The 23,369-nt window shown below is 41.6% G+C and overlaps 1 protein-coding gene across 20 annotated transcripts in view; it reads left to right on the top strand.

Annotated features, from left to right (window-relative positions):
• The window catches only part of DLG2 (discs large MAGUK scaffold protein 2), a 1,731,178-nt gene that overhangs the window by 1,654,890 nt on the left and 52,919 nt on the right, over positions 1-23,369 (top strand). For all 20 annotated transcript variants that reach the window (XM_045509092.2, XM_045509086.2, XM_074372765.1 and 17 more), the window contains 2 exons: positions 5,090-5,266; positions 14,104-14,179. In XM_045509092.2, the coding sequence (XP_045365048.1) occupies positions 5,090-5,266; positions 14,104-14,179 (253 nt within the window). The remainder of the gene's footprint in view (positions 1-5,089; positions 5,267-14,103; positions 14,180-23,369) is intronic.

Genomic DNA, 23,369 nt, shown 5'->3' with positions numbered 1-23,369 from the left:
TTCACGGCGTCATCATCAAGGTGGTCATCAGATCATGAAATCTTTGAGATAGAGCTCTGAGTGTGACATTCCTTATCAGGAGTTCCAAGCTGAATTCTACAGTCAGGAGTACAGGCTTTTTTGTGTGTATATTTTTTTTAATTAAAGTGTAGTCAGTTTACAGTGTTGTGTCAGTTTCTGGTAGGAGTGCAGGCTTTTGATTCGAACACATCTATCTGTTTGAATCCTGGTTCTGCCACTTACTGGCTTTTTCCATTTCAGCTCTTTGAGTCTCATCTCCTTTATGAGATCAAAAATGCTTACATGGCAAGATTGTAATTAGAAATAATAACAAAGTGGAATTCATTCTATGTTGGTGTTGGGTGCTCTATAGGCATCCCATAGCTTTATCTCCATAACCATCTTGTGAGTTAATGCCATCATTTTCTGCATCTCATCAGTGAGGGCACGGCCATCTATGGTTGAGAGATCATCTAAGAGGTTAAGTCACATGCCCAGAATTCACAACTAGGAATGACAGATTTGGGACTTAAACCCAAATCTCTTCTCCCTTCACAGCTTGGCATATAACCCATATGCAGTAAATTGAGGGAGACAATGAATATAAAGTCTTTAGCATATCACAGGGCACTTAATAAGCACAATTTTGATTGGATACTTAGGTATTCACAACCAGGTTGCACAGCCATGAGGGTGAGAATCACCCTTCCCTTCCTAGACTATCCCAGTTGGCAAAGGGCCACCACATGTTGAAATGCAGGAGGGGCAGGAGGGATGGGAGAGTCCTTGCATTATTCATGTCTAATTCTACTTGTCTAATGGACTTGTTAAAAGCACCCTGGGTAGAAAGTCTGAGTCTTAATGGCATTTTATAAAAGTTACGGTGATGAATTAGCACATAAAGCAAATTAAAAACAGCTTATCGCTTTTTAAATTAGGTGATGGGGCACTGTAGCTTTCTTCCCAGACGTGAGGCTCCATTAATAGCCAAAGGAGCCAGAAGCTGCTGAAATGTGTCAGCTGCTTGTTTTTAGGGACCTGACAAGTCTGAATCAGTGTAGTCCTAGAGGGGCAGATTGTCCGAGATAAACAGAACTCTGGAAAGAGTGTGTTGCTGATCCCGAGAGTGGGAAATCTCCCCTCAGGAATTCTTGGGAGTAGACTGGAGCCCAGTAGAACGAATGTCTGATCTGCGGGGGAACTTCGGGATTAGCCTCTACCCCCCTCCCCTTACATACAGGGATGCTGAGGCTTGACAGAAGTGGGACTTTCAAAGGTCGTCTGAAGCAGTCCCACAGACCTTTCTGAGAAACTGCTTTGTGCCCAGCCCTGTACTGAGTCCTGAGGATAGAGCGGTGTTTTCAATGTCTTTGTACACAGTCCACAAGACAGCTACTAAGTGGCACAGTTGGGACCCAGATCCCCTGATTCAAATCCCAGTGAATTTTACAGAATAATAATTATCATAGTAATAATAGCTGACATTTACTGAGCACTCACTGCTGCCAAGCTGGTGTTACAATACTTTACCTATATCATTTCATTTATTCCTCACCGCAGTTCTTTGAGGTGGCTGGTGTTATTACTATGACAATTTTACAGTTAAGAAAACTTGAAACCCAGACAGGTTAAGTAGCTTGTCCAAGATCACACAGTTAGGGGCAGGGGTGGGTGTAGCTCAGAGGTAGAGCACATGCTTAGCATGTACAAGGTCCTGGGTTCAATCCCCAGTACCTTCATTAAAAAAACAAAACAAAACAAAACAAAAAACCCATGCACACACACACACAATTAAAAAGTTGCAAACCCAGGCAGTCTGATCATAGAGCCTGCCTTCTTGGCCACCAACTGTCAGATTTTGTTTATGGGTTTTCTACCACACTTTACATCCAGAAGGAGCCTGGAGCCGAATCAGTGGTTTGAGGACATTAGGATAATGAATACTGGGACCAGAACTGAGCAGTAAGGGAACTTCAGGGATTTGGGGGAAAGAGATAGCAGCTTGGAAGGGAAGATTAAAAGTTCCTGGTACTAAGTTGTGAGCACAGCCAGAGGGCGACAGGCTGGGAAGTTGAGCCTGAGAATGAAGTGGCCAGGAATATGAATTTTGAAGTCAGACAGACCATATTCTACATTCAGTCTCTAACACGCCTGTCCTTGTGAGGCTTAACTTCCTGAGCCTCCCCTCTCATCCATAAATACAAGGATACTAGTTTTTGTCTTTCAAGTTGTTATGATGTCAAATAAGACAATGAAGACAAAGTGCCAGGCCCCCTAGTGGGCGTAAGTAGTGGTTGTCATCACGATTATCGTCCTTGCCACCTTGTCACCACCTTCACCACCTCCCAGATTGAGTGGGGGGACAAGGTGCAGAGCATTGAACTAGGACTTGGGAGCAGGAGACCCACCTCCAGCCCCAGGTTGCTACCACTAAGCCATGTATCCTGAGGTTAGTCAGTGGGCCTTGCTAGGTATGCCCCTTATCTGTAGAAAGGGGCTAGTAAGTACCATATCCATTACACCTTCTCTGTAGGAATGGGTTGAGTCACAAATGAGGAAGTGTATGTGAACGTGCTTTACCATCTACAGAGTGAGTGGTGGGGCCCTGAAGACAATTCCCTGGGTCGATGATGCACTAAGAGGGCTCATAGGGCTCAGCAGAGTCGTCCTCATGACTATGATTTAGTGCAGAAAATGGATACAATGCAAACTCAGCAAAGGGAAGGGAGCATGGGACAAAGTCTAGAGGAACCTCGGTGCAAGCCTCCAGGAATCCTCCCCCGGTGGAGTCACACCGGACGTGCCTAATTCCTCCAGCCACAAACTGTGACAAGTGTGAAGTGCTGTCTACACAGGGAAGCTCCTTACAGACTCAGGGTCCAGGGATTTTATTGGGGGCTGGCACCTCTGCCTGGCACCTGCCGCAATTCCAGACTCCCAAGGAAAAAGCAAGTGTTCAACTTAAATGATATTGTTTATACAAACAGTTTGGGCACAGTGAGCCACTCTTAATGGGAAATGGTAAGGACCTTCCCAAAAGACAAGTTCCCAGATGTCAGCCAAGGGCTACCCTTGTAAGCAGGCCTTTTTAAGGACAGCAGTCTCAGGAAAGCTCTTTTTTGCACAGAGTTGAATCTATAAAAAGGATTTTTATGAGTATTCACTCAAAAGGGAAAGGGGAGATAATGGTAATAGTAACAACAACAGTTTCTACTCACCGGTGGTCACCATGCGCAGCCACTGTTCTACATGCTTCGCTTGTGTTACCTTCAGTGGCGTTTCATCCATGCCACACTTCCATGGCGGGGGCACTGGTGTCATCATCACCATGTTATATACAAGGGAACTGAGGCCTAGGAGGAGCTAAGTCGCTTGCCTCGGTAACCAGCTGTATGACTAGTAAGAAGTCAAGTAGCAGGACCAGGACACGGCCTTAACAGTGTGGCCCCTGAGTCTGTGTTCCTAACCGCTACCCTACCCTGTGTGGCGCTGCACCCACCACGTGCCAGATGCTTCCTATCTGCTACTTCATTCATGCTCACAGTGGCTCCAATGTGAATATAGCTACTGGCCTAATTTTGTATTTAAAAACCTGTGGCTGGGGAATGTTAATTTGTGTCCTGTCACCCAGCTAGAGAAGTGACAGTGTCAGGAGTGGGTGGGTATCTGCCTTCTCTCAGCCCCCTTTTCCTGTCTGGGGTTTTGTGACGTCTTTGGTAGGGAAGATGCCAATGGTCAAGGCGGAAATGAGTCATTCTAGAAGCTGAGACCAAGAAACTGCCCTATTTTCTGTCACTCAGGGACAGAGTTAATGGAAGAAGGGGCTGTGTCGCAAGTAATTCAACTTTTCTTGCAGTATTTGAGAGCCGTAGATGCTGTCTTCAGCTCTTTTTGGTTGCCATGACAGCAAATGTGACATTTCTTTCATGAGAGGAAAAAGAAGAAGAAAGAAAGGAAAAGAATCACACTTCGTCCTCAGTGACTTTAGAAGAATCTGTTCGCCAGATCTAGTTAGTTGTGCTTGCATAGTGGTTAAACTCGAAGGGAATTCTTAGAATGGAATTAAAGGGAATAAACAGGGAGGTGGCAAAATCTGTTTCTTCGAGGAGATCGTGTGTTGTTATGTGTGTGGTGGTGGATTGTAGGAGTGGAGGACACAGGAGGAAGCAGACAATGTGGGACCTGAGACACACTGTCAGCTGCTGGGGGCAACAGCTAGTCTCGGTCATCATTGTAATGCTGCTTCCAACTCTATCACCCCACCAGTCATACATATTACAGTGCACTGGGCTTAGCAAAGGCTCAGCAAAGGCTCAGCAAATGCTCTTTAGTGGGGAAAACATGATACATAAAGCAAGACTTACAATTCAGAGTGATAAATGCAATGATGAGGTCGGCTCCATATTCTATGTCTTGTTCATGCATATCATTTTGAGCTATGTCTGTGAACACACACAGACTTCAGTGTATTTTCATTATCACATTTTGAGCATATATCCATGTCATTAACTTCTGCAACTGTCCGATTTTAGTAATGGTCCGATATTCTAGTGAGTGGAAGGACCAGTCCCCCTGTGAGTGGACATTGAAGTTGTTACCATTTTCCTCTATTAAAACAGGAAGGAGTTCCACAGACTGATACATCTGAGAGGATTTGTTCATAACACAAAATGCTGCATTCAGAAAGATGCCCGTGTTTGTCAAATGAGGAACATCCTTCTTTCTAGCGATTTTTAGAATTTGGTTGTAGTGAGAGAGAGAAAGAAATCTCAATTATGTATTAACCTGCCTTCATCATCTTCCATTATCACTTTGTCACATATGATGAGCTCCAAGAAAAGAAGCAATTACCTGGTTCTAGGGCTCTTTAAGCTGCCATTACAACTTCTAAGGAGAAGTAAGAACTAACCTTGATTTTGACCAAAGCAGTGGGAGTGTTGACTGTGATTCCGGGCGTTAGTCCTGGCAGTTGGTATTGAAAGGACAGTAGGTTCTCAGGGCAAGAATGAGTAATCAGAATGATGACCCCCTAGATCTGAAGTGCCAGAGGTTCCTAACTGTGCTCTTTCTCTCTTGTCATTTCCTCCAGAGCCATGTTTGACTATGACAAAAGCAAGGACAGTGGGCTGCCAAGTCAAGGACTCAGTTTTAAATACGGAGATATTCTCCATGTTATCAACGCCTCTGATGATGAGTGGTGGCAAGCCCGGAGAGTCACGCTGGAGGGGGACAGTGAGGAGATGGGGGTCATCCCCAGCAAACGGAGGTAAGAATGCCTTTTCTGTCTCAGAATATTTGCTTTTCAGCTCTCCAGGGAGCGGAGGTGTGGAAAGATGAAGATGTGGCAAACTGTTCACAAAATACCTACTTGAGTAGGACTGTCACCCTGTGGGGAGATTGTCAGTGGTGACAGGTGACACAAATTAAATATTCTCACTCTCCTCAGATTAGGGTTTTATGAAAACTGGTGACTGTGATGAGGCACAAAGGAAGAAAGAGGATCTGCTTACACTGCCTTCCTGAAACTTACCAGCATCCACAAGTCCAAGATTCGGCTGAACAGCTTGTACGCTGACTTACAAACGCAGAGCGGTTATTCCAGGGATTCCAAACTTAACAGATAATTTTATAGAAAGGCCAAGCCAAATAAAGCAGGCTGTTCACTAAGCTGGGGGTCCTAGCCACATATTGCCTCCAGATATCGATGGGAAAAGATGAGAAACCTCCATTCCAAGGTCAGAGGCTTGGGATGTGAACTGCCAGACATCTGGTGAGGTCTGAAGACTGGGATCACAGCTCTTTTTTACTGACTTAGTTACTCCTTCCCCACCTCACCCATAACTCCCACTTTCATTCAGATAGTTAGTCCTACGTGCGTTGCCCAAGTCGAGAGCATTATGCTCTTTCTCTTCAAAGTATCTCTTCGACTCTGCTTCTGAAAGGCAGGAACAGACTTCAGAACAATCACCTTCTTCATCTGCCCCGGAAGCTTCTGACCATCACCACCAGAAAGGAACTTTCCTTCCAAGAGTGTCCTCTTGGCATCAAGAAACAAGTTATCTAGCACAGGGAACTATATTCAGTATCTTGTAATAGCCTATAATGAAAAAGAATATGAAAAGGAATATATATATGTATTACTGAATCACTCTGCTGTTCACCAGAAATTAGCACAGCATTGTAAACTGACTATACGTCAATAAAATATATATATATATAGAAAGAAAGAAAGAAAGAGAGAGAAAGAGAGAAAAAAGAAAGGAAGAAAGAAAGAAAAAGGAAACAAATTATCTATACCCTAGGAAAGAGATGGTATGAAATCAAAGTCTGGAATAATGCTTATTCAAAACAGTCACCAACTTTTCTTGAGGTGCAGGTTTTTCAATGGGCTCTCCTCCTCGTTTCCGAACACCCCAAGAACCGTTGTAAAAAAATGCTCATGACACTGAGTGTTCAAGTGCACAGAGTGATCCCGTGACTGAGCTAGCACCAGCCATAGTAGGAAGACGTGCATTCAACCCGAGAATAACTCTGTGGGGCATTTGCACGCCAGAGAAGTCTGGTCCACCATCTTTCTCTCCCTGTGGCCTCACAGCCTGGGATGTGGGAAGAGGGCAGCTGGCTGGCTGTTCCACAGCTGCTCCCTCCCCACCCCTTGTGCTCACACCTCTGACTCTGCCACCAGCAGACAGTTCTTTAAACCTCTGGGCTCTTGCATAATTGCCTGATGGTGCTTTGAGAGGACATTCTGAATTTGTAGTTTGTAGTGTTTTCTGAAAGGTTATGTATTCGAAACAGTAACTCTCAGGACCAGTATGTATTCTATGTTTCTGCATTCCCATTTTCTTAAAAAGAAAAGTCAGACCAGCATGCATTTTGGTTTGCTTTGACATAATTAATCTGAGCAATCCGAGGGGCTGTTCTGTAGAAGAAGGAGCCATCTTGTTCAATGTGGCCCTGAGGATAGGAATGAGGTGGAGAGGGAAAGCTATGTGGGAGTAGATTCCAGCTCATTTTAAGGAAATCCTTTTACTAGTTGGAGGTGTGGATTACCTGGGAAGACGGTGAACTGGAACAATGGTTTTCACACCAAGGGAACATTATGAAAACTTATGTACACCCCACTCTCTCGCTCCCTGACACCCACTTCGTGCGTGCGCACACACGCCCTATGATCCTGTTTCAGTCCATCTGGAGTAGGTCCTGGAAATCTGTATTTGTGTGTAAGTTCCTCCAGGTGATTCTGATAATAGAAGATTCAGTGGCAGGAAATATGAAAAAAAGGAATTCAAACTTTGGATGGGAGAGTTAAACTGTATGATTTTCAGGCACTGCCTAACCCTAAGGTTATGTGATTCTAACCAATCTTGTCAATAGTCTTTAATTTGTTCAGTGACACATCATCTCCCTCCTAAGGAACATTCTTAGTGCTAGTCCTCCTGGGGTAATTGTCTACTGGTGGTCATTCTTGAATAGGCTCTCTCTCCTATTTTGAATGAAAACCATCTTAACAGCCATTCTACATGCTACGACTAGCCTGGAAGTCTGTCTAGTGACGCTAATGTTGGTATTTGCATTCTCTCTCATGAAGGGTGCAGTAGCTCTCCCGACCATCTTGTGCGTGTGTCTGTGTGTGTGTGTGTGTGTGTGTGTGTGTGTGTGTGTGTGTGTGTGTGTGTTTATGACTGTAAATGAATTTCTGTCAAGTTTTCTCCATAGGATTTTAACTCTTTCCAAAAATGTTACTATTTTTTTTATGTGTTTATGAAAGTAGCACATTTCACTGAAGTGGGAACATTTTTAAAAGTACAAAGAAGAAATTAAAATCATACCCCATAAAGGGTTCTTTGGCACTTATTTTAATGCAATTCAAAATCTGCCATGAGTCTTTCCTCAGGCTGCACTTTAATACCTAACTTCTGAAGGAGGCACTCACATTTCACACTGCGTTCAGCGTCTTACAACTATAGCTCAGACTGAATGGTCGCTGGTACAAATATGATTTATTATTAGGTTAGGGTTATTCTTTCAATCCCTTAGCCCCTTTCCTGATTATAGTTCAGCTTAGAGAGCTGGTCCAGAAAAATCTCATAATGGATAGCATCAGTGTATGACTTTAGCCTTTACAAAAATATTTATTAAAATGTTTCTCTATTGATGATTCCCTTTAATCATCCCAATGAAACCATAAGATGAAGAGTACGAAAATCATTGCCTCTTCCCTCCTTCTCTTTTGAAGATGGGAAATTTAAATTTAATTTAAGTAAATGCTCTTAGAGCATGCTAGACACTGTTCTAAGCCCTTAACAATTAACTTACTTAAACCTCATTACAACCCCGTGGGGAAGGTAATATAATTATCCTTATTTTACAAACCAGGAGGTTGAAGCATAGAGAGGTTAATTTACTTGCCTGAAATTGCCCAGTTAATAAATGGCATAACTGGGATTTGAATCCAGGCTACAGTGCTCTTAACTCAAATGCAGTCCTTCCTCCCAAAGTTACAAAAATAAGAATTGACAAAATTCAGTTCAGCAAGCATTGCTTGAGCAGCCTCTGTGCACAGGTGCTGTCATCAGGTCACTGCCTGGAGCCCAACATTTGTGGGACTAACATGTAAGTCTAGCACAGCTACACTGTGATGAGAGCAGTGAGGGTGCTGTTGGAACTAAAGGTACCGTCTTAGTTCGGGCTGCTATAACAGAATGTTGTACACGGGGTGGCTTATCCAAGAGACATTTATTTTTTGCAGTTTTGGAGGCTAAAGAGCCCAAAATCAAGGCACTGACTGATTGGGTCCCCAGAGAGGACCTTCTTCCTGGTTTACAGATGGCCTTCTTGCTGTATCCTCATATGACTGAGAGAGAGATCTTTTCTCTCCTGTCTCAGATTCTTTTTGGCCACTAATCCAATACATGAGGGCTCCACCCTCATGACCTAATTACCCACCAATGCCCCACCTCCAGATACCATCACACTGGGGATTGGGGCTTCAACATGTGAGTTTTGTGTGGACACAGACATTCAGGGGAAGTGAACGGGCAGCAAACAGAGAGATGAATTCCATCTGAGGATAGCAACGACCATGTATTGTGCCAGGTGCTTTCAAATACAAGATATCATGTAATCTTCACAAAAGCTTCATAAGGAAACTAGGATCAGAGAAGTCAAGTAACTTGGCCAAGGATGCACAGTCAGCCACTGGCTAAACCCAGGTCTCTCTGGGAGCAAGACCAGATGGCTTTTCACTACCCCAAAGGTATATTAGAAACGCATGCCGATTAAGGAGTTACTACATTTCAGATACAGTGTTAGCCAATTTTCTTGTATTGTCTTGTAATTTTTCAGGTCTGTGTTAATATCCTAATTTCACCAACATGAAACATGAGATCCTAAGAAGTTGAGGGACCTGCCCTAAAACACAGAGTTAATAAGTTGCAGATACAGAATTCCAGCCGAGACTTTCAAAACCTGGGCTCTTAGCACAGAACCTCTGTTTTCTGAGATTACATAGTTCCTGAGGGGCCAAACTGGGATTTGCTCCACTGTCTCTTCATCCAAGTCTCTAATCATCGCCCCTCAGTGACTGTCACCTGGGCTCTCAGATGGCAGCTTGCAGCCAGCATTGCATAAGGGTTTACTAACCGAGCTTCCCGGCAAGCCTGTGGCCAGTGACATGTATGGCTTCTCAAGTCTCCCTGCAGCAGGGTCCTGTGGAGCACAGGCAAAGGGATACCCAGCACCAGGTGATGCTCCCACAATCCAGTGCTCCAAGCCTGACCTCGTTATGTGTTTGGCGAGAACCTGAAAATGCCAGATGGGAGATGGGTAAGAGGGCAAAGGGAGACAGTTGGACTCATTAAAGCATGACCATTTGGAACTCTCTGGAGATGCTAGATGTCAGAATTGATTGCTCAAGTTTTGCCATCCAGTTTATGTTTTCAGTATTTTTGGTCAGTGACCAAACTAGGGCGGAGAGGATTATTTCTGCTTTAACAATCTAATTAATTGCTTGCCTCTTGAGTAAAAGAGAAGTAGGGCGGTCTTTCTCTTCACGATTCATCCTTTCTACACAGGTGACCCACCCTTTCCTTAGGTAAAGATCTGTGGATCTTAATATCATCTGTTTCTGCCAAAGAGTCCTACTCAGGAAAATACTTTTATATAGATTTTGTATAGATCCTACCAAGTAAAAAAGGCGTGAAGTGGTCAACAACTTTGATGAATGGTCAGAAACACTGGTTGTTTGGGCAAGTCACTTAAGCTCTCTGAGCCTTAGTTTTCACATCCAGGTCCAGAATTAGTAGCCTCCTTGACGATTCATTCACTCATTCATCATTCATTCAGCAAAGATGCGTTAAGCGCCTACCATATGCCCAGCTCCATCTTAAGCCCTGGATCGTTGTACAGATTATAAATACTTTAGTACATGCTCAAAGGATATGTATTTCCCTTTCTTCAGATTTTGAGCTTTTGGTGCTAAAGAAAAACCCTATAGCATTATGTAGGGCCCTGTTTCTCAACCCTAACTGCTTTCAGCAGTAAACTATCCACGTGCGTCCCAAGAAGCACGAGGAGAGAGGACAGGGCTGAGGCAGGTGAGGAAGAAAAGGTAAGCCGCACCCTCTGCTACTCAAGAGAGAGGTTTGCAGAAACCCCCAAGAGGCAATCAACATGGGCTTCTGGGATGAAAAATCACAGCTCTGGTTGAGGATACAGAGCATGGAGAAAGAGTGCTGAGAACATAAATCAATCCAGTGTTTGTGATGTATTGTTGCAAATAGACATTTAGCTAACATGCATTTCAGTGTTAAGCAAATTTATTCTGAGTTTTGAGGACAGCCTCTCATAACAGGCATTATCTCAGTGACTCTATACTTAAATTTGGTTGTGGTTTATTTAATTCAGGACGTTCAGGATTTGGGATGCAAGGGAGAGCGATGGTTATCATTTACGAAAAGCTCAGCCCAGACTTCTAAGGAACTGTATGGGCCTTAAAATTACGTGTGACCCATCTAAAATCTCATGTTTGTTGAAAATCCCATCGGATAAGGGAGGCCTGGAAGGTCCTTAAATACTGTTTCCCAAACAGAGTGGATGTGGCCAGACACTGAAGTTAGATGTTAGAAGATGTGAGCTCAGGGCCTGTTTCTACCACTTTCTAATTGGGCTCAAGTCTTAGCTTTTTCAGCCATAAAATGGGGCTGAGAATACCCCACTGGGTTATTGTTGGGACCAAATGAGCTGATGTAAATGTCAAGGAATCTTTCATGGATAATTATATGTTAAAACTTCATCTACCACTTATGTCACCATCATTATTATTATTTATGAAACTTTCAACCAAAGTAGAAATCAAAACTTTCTGACTTCCTGCTTAAGTGAACCAAAACCTGCCTCCTATACAGTAAGGCTTTTTTTTTTTCTTCGCTTTTTTTTTTTTTTTTTTTTTTTTGCCTGTTTAAAGATTAGTGATAAACCATAGCAAATATTAGGTGTTTTTGTGTGTGTGTCTGTCTTTCCATCTGTTCATCTGACTTTTTCTTTGCGACCCTTTTAAGATTTAAGTGATGAACCACTAAAATGGCCTAATGGAAACATTTCTTGAGAAATATAAACAGGATGAACTTAGAAACCAGGAGGGTGGGTAGTTAGAATGCTCTGTCTGAACAATTCCTAGAATAGAATATTGGGTTCAGCCTAATAGTACTTACGTGGGGCCCCTGTGAGTTCTTTCACTTTATGCAGCATTTTTGCAGAGTCTAATCAAATAACCATGTATTCTCTGCGTGCTACAGTCATTTTGGCATCATCTGATGTGCTGGTGTCTCCCATAATTAGCCTGGTTGATGCAAAGAAGCTAGGATAAAGTCAGAGCTGTAACAACAGGTTTAGAAGGATCTGAAGAGATGAATATGAATTAACATTTGCACTTGGATTAAAACTGAGAAAAGCTAGCTCCGAGTAGGCATTTTCTCTATGAGCATCTTTCCTCTTGGCAGGTTCTCTTATCTGAAGTCTTCCTTGCTCTTCTCCCAACTGTTGTATGTTGGGTGTAAGTAGAAACTCTCAGTGGAACGTACTGCTTTAATAGCTGAGGTTAGATTTGAAGAATTTTGTTCATCTGTTTCCACTCAAATATTCTACTCTCACATTGAAGTAAATATATTCTGGAACTCCGTTCTGTCACTATAGAAACTCCGATCTTCCCTGTGTTTCAGCTGGAAACACAAAAGAGTTCTCAGTTAAAAAGGAGTATGTTGTTAATTATTGATCTCTGACTAGCTTAGATCTCATAAACCATAAAGTTTCTGTAGATTTAGAGTTTTTCCTCTCTTTTTCCCTTTCCCCAGTTTTGAAATTAGAGCTAGCCCTAGTTAAACAAAAAGTGATTCTAAAAGAATACAATGAATATTATTTTACTTCATCTGTTATTTATTGAGGACATGCTGTAATACACTGCAGAGTGATACGTGGACATGCCCTCAAGGAACATACAGCCTTATATGCTAGATGAGAAAATAAACACAGGAAACAATAATACTGACATAGACATACAAGTAAATGCCATGGGGGCTTAGAGAAGAATGATCATGTCTAACTGGAGAGGCTCAGAAACTCAGAGATATTTAACTTCTCTTTCTCAGCCCAATCCTTCAACTAGGCACAATTCTACCAATTTTATTTTACTTATATTTCTCTAACCCTTCCCTCTGCTCTACCTCATTATCACTCCTCATCATTTCTTGCCTGGATTATGGCAACAGCTTCTAAATAGGCCTCCTGCTGCCCACTATTCTGTCCTCTTCTAGGCTGTCTTCCTCCTCCCCTAGAGTCATTTATTTAAAATGCTAATCTGGTCTGTCACTTCTCAACTTTATAGCCTCTAATAATTCTTGAGGATTCCCCAAGGGAAAACCACAGGTCCTCAGTGCAGATGGATCCCATTTATAAGGAGCCCCCACCACCTCTCCAGCCTCATGTCCCCATCCTGTATGTCCCCTGTACCAGAATCTTCCTGAAATCTTTAACTTGATTATACCCTTGGACCATAGTACATGTTGTTCCTCCAGTCTGGGAAATTCTCCGTGAACTTTTCCTATTGACAGGCTCTTTCTCATCCTTCAAGAATCATGTAAGTTGACACCTCCTCCAAGAAGCCCACCCCACTGTTTTCCACCTCTCCTTATTACCCTCCAGAGAGATAGATGTGCCCACATTGCTATCAGCAGTCTTACTGGGCAACGCTGTCAGTCTGTTTATGCTTCTGCTCCCACTAAGAGCACATTGCTAGCACAGGGAACTATATTCAATATCTTGTAGTAACCTATAATGAAAAAGAATATGAAAACGAATGTATGTATGCATATGTATGACTGAAACATTATGCTGTACGCCATAAACTGACACATTGTAAACTGACTATACTTTGATTAAAAAAAAAAAACACATTACTAAGTGTTCATTGCAGTCATGCTTTTTAATAAAATTTTTTGTTGTTCCCCAGCACCTTTACTTGATACCAGGTAGGCATTCAATAAATGTTTGATGAATGAATGAAGTGGCAGGTAAAATAATGAAATCTGCAGAGATGGCTGGAGAAGGACATTGGGGAAAAGGAAAGATTCAAGATTCTCTATAACATGTTTGGTTTTGAGGTGAAGATAGATACCATGGTGTTCTTGAAGAAAAGGGAAGAAAAAGGAAACAAAAAGAAAAGGGAGGCATTATTAGGAGAGGAGAGCAGAGGAGAGGAGAGAACTTTACTCAGTCTCCACTTTAGGTGTTTATCTCTCTGTGATTCCTTGAAATAGATTTTGATTGATTGATTGATTCAGGCATTTAAGTAACAAATATTGGGTTTTTGTTCCTTCCAAATACTGTGCCTCTCAGTACATGTAACACAGAAATTGCAAAAGATGTGTTAGCAGCTTAGAAATATTATACCAAGACTTTTTATACTGAACAAAGGAACAGAAATATTTTAGAAGCATATTTTATTTGAGCTGTAGGATAAGAAGAGGAGTTGTTCTTTATCTGATAAGGAACTTCATCATAAATGCCTTGCCATGTGACAGACTCTTTATTTTCCATTTTCTTTAGGGTGGAAAGAAAGGAACGTGCCCGATTGAAGACAGTGAAGTTTAACGCAAAACCTGGAGTGATTGATTCAAAAGGGGTAGGTACAAAGTAATTGAAACACTAAGTTCTCTCGGTTGCCATGGATTTAACTGTAATTAACATTTAGACTTTCAGTAGCAAACAAATTATGGAGCCACCAGACGGTAGAGCACTGTTATAAGTGTATTGCTAAATGCAATGATGTAATTTCTGGTGAAGCAGACTTACGGTTAATATATTAAATATTGGAGGGTAAAGCTGCTAGTGGTCAGCAGAAATGATGTGTTATGAAGGTGATGTAATGACTACAATGAAGAAGAAAAAAGATAGTTCAGGTGTTTTTATTTCTTTAACTTTTGCTTTTAAATTAAATATTTTAAAAGGATAGGTTTCATAAAAGATACCTGCTCATCATAAAATATGCCTAGTCCTTTACACATTATAAAGCTAAAACAGTGGTCATGGAAATATACACATGAATCATCTAAGTGAATACGTGGATTGTTGTGACAGACATAGAAAAGAAGAAAATGAACAAATGAAATGTAATCACAAAAATTAAAAGACTTAACTGCTGTGCACATCTTTGTAGATAACAAATTTAATGAGATAAAACTGATATGCCATACAATTCACCGACTTAAAGTATGTAATCCAAAGATTTTAAGTGTATTTAGAGTTATGCGACCATCACCACAATCAATTTTAGAACATTTTATTGCCCCATAAAGAAATCCTATAGCAGTCACTTGCCCCACTCCCAGCCCCATTCCATCCCCACCCAGCCCTGGGCAACTGCTAAATCTACTTTGTCTCTGTAGCTTTGCCTAGTCTGGATATTTCATGTAAATGGAATTATACACTACGTGGTCTTTTGTGACTACTTCCTTCACTTGACATGATGTTCTCAAAGTGCATCTATGCTGTAATGTCTATAAGTACTTTCTTTTCATTGTCAAATAATATTCCACTGTATGAATATACCTCATTTAATTTATCCATTCATCAGTTGATGAACATTTGTGGGCTATTATGGATAATACTGCTGTAAACATTTGTGTACAAGTTTTTGTGTAGACATATATTCTTATTTCCATTATGCATAAACCTAGGAGTGGAATTCCTGGGTCATATGATAACTCTATGTTTAACATTTTGGGGAACTGCCAGACTGTTTTCCAAAGTGGCTGTATCATTTTACATTCCCATCATTAGGGTATGAAGGTTCCAATTGCTCTGTGCCTTCACCAGTACTTGTTATTGTATGTCTTTCTGCTTATAGCCAACCTCTTTGGTCTGAAGTGGTATCTCATTGTGGTTGTGATTTGCATTTCCCTAGTGACTCTTGGTACTGGGCATCTTTTCATGTGCTTGTTGACCATTTATATATCTTTTTTTGGAGAAATGTCTATTCAGATCCTTGGCCCAGTTTTAAATTGAGTTGCTGTTGAGTTGTACAAGTTCTTTATCTATTCTCGATATTAATCTTTTATCATATATATGCTTTCCAAATATTTTATCCCACTCTGTGAGTTGTCTTTTCACTCTCTTGGTTGTGTCTCTTGATGCACAAAAGTTTTTAATTTTGACAAAGCCCAGTTTATCTATTTCTTCTTTTGTTACTTGTGCTTTTGGTGTCAACTAAAAAACCATCACCTAACCCAAGGTAGTGAAGATTTATGTCCCTATTTTCTTCTAAGAGTTTTATCATTTTAGCTCTGACATTTAAGTGTTTGATCCATTTTGAGTTAGTTTTTGTAAATGATATCAAGTAGTGTTCCAGTTTCATTCTTTAGCACGTGAACTGTTTCCTTTATTTTTTCATTGTTCATCACAAGTGTATCGAAATATAATTAATTATGTATACCAATCTTATATCCTGCTACTTTGCTGAGGCCATATATTCATTCTAATAGTTTTTTGACTGATTCCTTGGGACTTTTTGTATACAAGATCATGCCATATGTAAAAAGAGAGAGTTTTACTTCTTTCTTCCCAATCTGGATGACTTTTATTTCTTATCATACTTGACTGCCCTGGCTGGAACCTTCAGTACAATGTTGGATAGAAATGGCAAGAGCAGGCACCCTTGCCTTGTTCCTGACTTTCAGGGGAAAGCATTTAATCTCTCCTATTAAGTACAGTGTTAGCTGTGAGTTGTACAGCTTTTTAAATCCATTTTTAAGTGATAGCACTAGTATCTTACTGCTATGTTGTAAAATACCTTTCCCCATCTTCTGTCTTCCTATTCTTTCTCTTCATCTCCTTTCCTTTACCTTTCTGTCTTAATAATTTTGGTTGTGAGCATCACATAGAACCACAAGGTATGGTTAATAGATGTCACCTTGAAAAACAAGAGGAAGAAAAGCTAACATTTCTCAGGACTTTGGAGCCCTAAACCACAACACTGCCCTTTGTATTTTTAAGTAGAAGTGTCATTGGACAGCCCCATCATTGACATAATAATTTACTTTCCCCTAAAACATTCAGGTGAAATGGGAATTTATTTAAACATGGTGCCACTCTGAAAAAAAAAAATGAGGGTATGTGTCATCATGCATGGAGTCCTTTCAAATGAATACTGCATATGTACAAGAGAGTAGGATGTTTTCAGTGATTCCTGGTGAGAATTTAAGGATAGATTTCCTATTTGATTCATATGTGTAGTTGGATATATATCAGAGAATTTTTGTTGAATATCCACCATGTGCCAGACGCAAGACTAAAACTTGTAAAAGATACAAAGTGTAACATAGGACCTTCCCCTCAAGAGCTTATGACATCAGTGAGCCCAGATGTCTTTGTGACAAGGCCAAAACTTACGTGTCGTGCCCTTTCATCATATTGTTAAATACAACTAGGTATGAGCCAATGAATATAAATTCTAGGACTTGAATGACAATTGAAGGAGAGGCAGTGAGCATGTGGGAAGGGAAACCCTGGAAGGTAAGTCAATGGGAGGGAGTAAGGAGCCTGGGTTCTGGCTTCAGTTCATTACTCAGTCCCGCTGTTCTTGGGGCATCATTACTACATCAGGGAAGTCAGACAAGATTCATCTCCTATGTAAACTGATGAATTGATGGTTTCTAGCTAGAATATTGTGTTGAAAATGATTCTGAGGCCACGTATGACCTCAGCAGGATCCCCCCAAAAAGTGTCCTGATTGATTAGTCTAGCACAACATTGGGAATTGACCTCTATGTGAGGTCCCCAGATTCAATGACTTTTAAGGTGTCTTCCAGCAGTAATTTTCCACAAGCTTATAAATTCAGAAATCACAAACCAAAGTTTTCCAAATCCTCATGAGAGCAGTACATCAATGAGCAGACTCTCGCCCAGAAGCAGAAAGCAAAGGACAATTAAGAGAAAGTGCACTGAAGAAAAGGCAGACCAACTGTGTGGACAGTTGGGGAAGTCAGGAGATGCTACTCACTTTGAGCCTTGGGCAAGGACTAAAGAAATAAGTCATTGTTACAAAGGCCTCAGTCTCTGGGATTCTGGGAGTAAACTCAGCATAAACTGAAGAGGAAAACTGTTTGGGAATGAGAAAGAGAATGGGCTAGTTTAAGTAACTTTATCACTAGCCGGCATTCCCAGAGCATTGTGAGATGTTGGGAGTTCAGAGCAAAAGCCATGGCTGCTGCTCAGGAGGACCTTAGAGTCAATCCGCATGTACAAAGCGGGCTGTGACAAGAGCCTCAGGAGTAGTATATACAAGAGCTGTGGGAATTCAAATTAATAGAGATGGGGGTGACCAGAGAGCACGTCACAGAAGAACTTAGACTTTAATTGGCCTACCAGTGCTTGAGTTACTTTTCCAGAACTATTAATTGACTTTTAAAAACTGAGTGCTACAAAACACCAGGCACTGTGCTAGGTGCCAAGCAGGACAGCAGAATGATGAAAAAGACAGTCTTTCATACCGAGGAGCTCACAAAGAGAAATGTAAGCGGACAAACAATGGCAATAGAAGATCGCTGATAATCCCCATAAATTTAGGGAATTCACCTCTATTTTAAATATCAGGAAATTGAGCCTCAAAAAGATTAACTAATTTACCTACAATTGCACAGCAGTAAGTAGAAAAGTCAGGTTTAAGTTCAAATCATTTTGACAGTAGAACATTTGCCCTTTTCATTTCTTCACACTGTACCTTAATTCTGTCGGAGTTCAGAAGAAAGAGAGAGTTACTAATTATGCCTTGGGTAAGAGAGAAGACTTCAAAGAGAAGCTGATATTTGAATGAGATCTTGAAGTTTGAGTAAGAGTTTGCCACATATAGGAAACAGCATGAAGATGAAGATGGAAACTGTAGGCATGTTGGGGTCAGGTCAAGCAGACTGGGAACACCAGATGGTTGGTGTGGATGCCGTGGTGGGAGTTGTAGCTAATGGGGCTGAGCTGGCAGATCTGGAAAGTTGGGAAGCTTGTATGGAAAGCCTGGATATGAGCTTTGAGGCTTACTGAGTTTGGAGAGGCTCCATGAGGAAACCTGAGGCTCTCCATTCAGAAGTGCCAGTTTGCTACAAGTGAAATGCCCAGGCTTTCTGTCCACTCCATGTGCCTACACAAAGTCTGTGTCTACATCTGCAAAGACAGGTAGACAATTGTGTCAGTAACCCAGGTGTTTCCAGCCTCCCTAGACCCAGGCTCAAAGTGGCCATCTGTTTGGATGAATCTCCCTGAGAACCATCTCAGTTCCCCAGATTTCAGTGCACCCAAGCTTTCCTGAGAATGTCGCTAAATTCCTAACAAGTCTCCATTCAAATTAGCCCCTGATGAAACTTAATTGCCACCTTAATTTCTTTTATTGTTCTTCTAATTTTTTAATCAACTTTCTAATCAGCCCTTCTATTATTTATTGAGACATTTAAGAAATTGTATAATCTTCAGAATCAAGCTGTTTTCCATAGAAAATCGGTGGTGTTTAGTGATTTGTGCTAAATTTTCTTTCATTTTTATTTTAAAATCCCTACAATTTAAGGAAGAGAAATATATGTCTGAAAGAGTCTGAGTGAATTATTAATATTCTTACTAAATGTCAGCAAAGTGCAGTGCATAAGGGTCCCCTTTGCATTGTAAGTCCTTTTCAAAGTAAGATAAGCTATAGACAAATAAGTAGTTCTGTTTATCCACAGGCTGGTCTAAAACAGCGGTGATAGGTGTTATTCGAAGTAGTGGGAGTATCCATTGTAAAAGCCTAGACAGCCGCTTACATACATCTCTTAATCGCCACAGCAAAGCTTGACGGGAAATTGCTTATTCCTTCTTTACAGATGTAAAGAAACTGAGGCTTGGGGAGGTGAAGAAATCTAAACCCATGTCTGATTGATTCCAAAACCCATGATCTGTTTACTGTAGCTTGCTCTCTTCCTTGTTAAAACCAGGTTGCACTCATGCATCTTAAGAAAAATGAAGAAATAAATTGAACTGGTTTTAGCTTTGTCAAAAACTGACTTGGACATAAACTTAAATTCTGAAAGGGGGAAACTGGTTTCCTCGATGATGCACATATTTCTGTATGAGAACATCTCTGAAGGGAGCTTGGGGGCTGCACACTCTCGGGTGTGATCTGCCCAAATAAAATGAAGTCTTTACTCTGTCTTTTATTAAACCTTTATCAGGTTCCTATACAAGGCAGCTTCCTAGGTGGTGTGGACCAGGATGAGTAAGTCATGGTCACCGCCCTGAAGGAGCAGGGGTGCTAGGGAAGCGAATGGGTCCCTGCAGGGAGGAAGTGATTAATACCAAACAAGAGGGACAGCAGACTTGCTCTGAAGTTCAGGCTCCCCTGAAGTTGATTCTGGCTTGGAAGCTGGGAGAATTTGAATTGAGGGTCCTTGAAGGAGTGGTAAAAATTTGCAAGGAGCAAACAGTGGCACTGGAATAAGATATAGGATACACAGGAAGTAAAACATGGTTTGCTTTCAATGCTAGCAACAGTTTATGAAGAATGAAAGGCCTCAGAATTGACAGATTAGACTCAAGTCAATTCTGGTGCCTTAAATTTCCCAGGAGACTTGTACTGTATCCTGTAGACAGTGACAAATTTTAAGGGTTGTGACCAAACCCAACCCAATGATTTCCTCTGGGCTCCACCCTTAATGTACCTGGACTGCTGCCCAAATGTCACTCCCAGGCAGAGGTCCCAATTTACTCATCTTTGTGCCCCTAACACCTTGCAGTGTCTACCAGACACACATTTGCTGTTCAATCCACCCTTCTTAGGGGAAAGTTAAACGAATGATCAGAAGTAGGTTTCCAAGAAATCAGTCTGGCAACCATGGGAAAGATAGATTGGACGGGAGAGAGACTGACAGTGGGAGATGTTGAGAAAGCTATTGCAGTGTTCTGAATGTGAGATTCTGAAAATCTGAATTTAAAACAGAGGCAAAAGGAAAGGAAAATAAGAGACTGTTGCTAAAGGGATCAGAGAAGACCGTCATCCTTGGACATCTGACCTGATGTTCTGTTTCCTTTTCTAAAGCCTCGTGCTCCCTCTCAGAGGGGATGTTGACTCTGAGAAAACACGTGGGGCAGAGATGATGCTACTGGTGATAGGATCCTGGCATTCTCCCTGAATCGGACTGGAGCCAGCATTAAGAAGTCTCAGTTCCATTTCATACATTCTTAGAAATTTCCACATAGTCACTAGGTCCTACTATGTCATTTACAGATGAAGAAACTGAGAATCATTTTTCTGGGACACACAGAGTTAGTGCAGAGCCTGCCATTGAAACATTTATCAAAAAAGTGACCTGACAGTCAGTGTTTTGTTAGGAAGATAGGAATTATGTTTGCTTCACCAGGATGAGTTATGAGGATTGCTTTTGTGACAGCTTCAAAGGGACATTTTGAGTTTCAAGGGAGAAGTCCCTAGTGCCCTCAAAAGAAACCTTCATGATAAAGCTAGTTTTGGGGAGGCCAGAGCCCAGTGAAGGGCTCAAATGTCCAGAGGTGATGTAGACTCAGGGAGGAGGGCTGGAAGGAGGGCCGTCCTGCCCGACTCCACCGCCGCCAGGAAGTCAAGATCCTCTCCGAGCTCATAACCTCAGAAGAGGCTGTGTCTCACGTTCTTTATCATCACTTCCCTCCTGCAGGCCCCCTGCCCCTGTCCTGAGTGGTCTTCTTGGCTGTAGTCTTTCCCCTCTGATTCTTTCCCCAGACCGCATGCAGGGCAGTTTTATCCAGACTCAACATTTTTCCATAAAAAGAACCAAGACAGAGCTGTGTCCAGGGGATTCTGCAGTGTTACCAGCCCAGCCTGGGGGAGAGTTGCTGAGTCGCTACATTTTCTTTAAATAGGGTCATCACACTTGTCCAAACCTTGAACTCCCGTGTCCACTGAAAGCCACGTGAGCAGCTCACAGATAGTTCTCTGATTAAAGAAGTGCTGGTGGCTTCTCCGCAGATGTTTCTCAGAGGGGCCTGCAACTGAGTTTCCTTCTCTCATACATGTAAGGAGAGTCCCAACCTCAACCATGAACGCCAGCTGAACTCAGTAAACACTCTTTGAATGAACAAATATACGTTATTTCACTTATTCCGCATAGGATATATATTTGTCAAGTTACTAATGAGGAAACTGCTGGTCTGTGTAATGGAATGGAATGGAGAATAAATCACGTTCCTTATGTATTTCTACGTGTGTTTGTTTCTTGGTAGTCACCTCCCCCCAGGTCTAAAAACTACGTCACTGTTGAAACAACCAAGTTAATCTGCAGCCTTACATACCAAATTTAATATAATTTATAACTGACTGTATCTGTCCACTACACACATACACATATTCATTTTTACAATATGTTTTAGTTTGTTCAGTTCTTCTAGCTTAATTATATTTTAAGATGCTTTTTTTTTTTGTTTGGTATATGTTCACTCTTGAATGTGTTTGGTCAACCTCATCCCCAGGAGAAAAAAAAGTACAAAAGTTGTAAATTTTTTAGAATAACTTTGAAATCCAATGTGATTTTCATTGCCTAATTAGGCTAGAGCTTTCACTTAACGAGTGTTGGAAGGAATATGGTCAATTGAAACATAATAAATACACCTGCTCAAGGTGCTTCCTCCTCTCAAATGTTTTAGTTTTCAGTTTTTTAGGCTTCAGTTTAACAGACATTTTCTGAGGCCATACTATGTGCCACCTACTGATTTAGGCAATGGAAGTACAGCATGAGTAAGACAGGGTTCCAGCCTGAAGGAATCATAAAATTATCCGCAGAGATAATATATTAGCAAATAACAAATAGGGTCTGCTCAGCTGAGTGGGAAGTGAGGCCAAGATACTATCTGAACTCAAACCTGGAATACTATCTGAACTCAAACCTGGAAAACCTCTCTTGGGGTTCATCAGAAAGCTCCTAGAAGAGATAAGGAAAGATCAATAGAATCTCATGTAAAAGGATGGGAAAGACTGTTGCAGGAGCTGGGAGGGCATGTAAAGACGGGAAGCAGCCCGGTGTGTGCAGGGAAGCCAAGGGAGCTCTATGTTACTCAAATACAAGGGCTTAAGTCCAAAGCTGCAGGTGTCAGCCGAGAAGGCAAAGGGGAAGTCGAGACCCGGATCACAAGGGCAGTGAGAGCCTCGGGAGGATGTGAGCAAGATTAGATTAGAACTTGAGCAGGTCACTCTCCTACTGCGTGGAATAGATTTCCAAAAAGAGGCAACCCTATACAGCTGGAGTCCATTTTACTAACACAGGTGAGACATGGAGAAAGCCTGACCTTGGGCCACAGGATAGCGACAGAGAAGAAAGAAGAGATCAGAAAATGTTTAGCAGAAAAAGAAAATGTGTAGCCTGGAGCTCCAACATCAGCATCAGTTGAGGTTCTTTATTAGAAATAGAGATGCCCAGGTTCAAAGCCAGCCCTGCGGAATCAGAATCTCTAGAGATGGAGACAGGAAAGCTGCATTTCTAACAACGTCCCCGGAGAATCTGATAGTCTTGCTAAAATTTAAGATCCACGGGAGTAGCGAAAAGGTTTGATATCACACAGAATGACCAACTTCTGTGAGTTATCATAATGTATCTAAGCCTCAGTCACCTCTTATGTAAAAATAGAAATTGTATTAAAAGAGGTAATATATGTAAAGTACCTAGAAATATTACTCAGACACACACACACACACACACACACTGTCATTGGAGAGGAAGAGGGAGTTGGCACCACCTGCCCTTACACCTGTTGGCACTGTTGCCCCAGGGGTGTTTCTGACTCTGTGCTCGCAGACTCTTGACTGGGCAGGA

The sequence above is a fragment of the Camelus bactrianus genome, chromosome 10, assembly GCF_048773025.1.
Source record: "Camelus bactrianus isolate YW-2024 breed Bactrian camel chromosome 10, ASM4877302v1, whole genome shotgun sequence".
Lineage (NCBI taxonomy): Eukaryota > Metazoa > Chordata > Mammalia > Artiodactyla > Camelidae > Camelus > Camelus bactrianus.
Note: the sequence above shows the minus strand (reverse complement) of the source record. Positions and strands in the feature narration are given on the sequence as shown.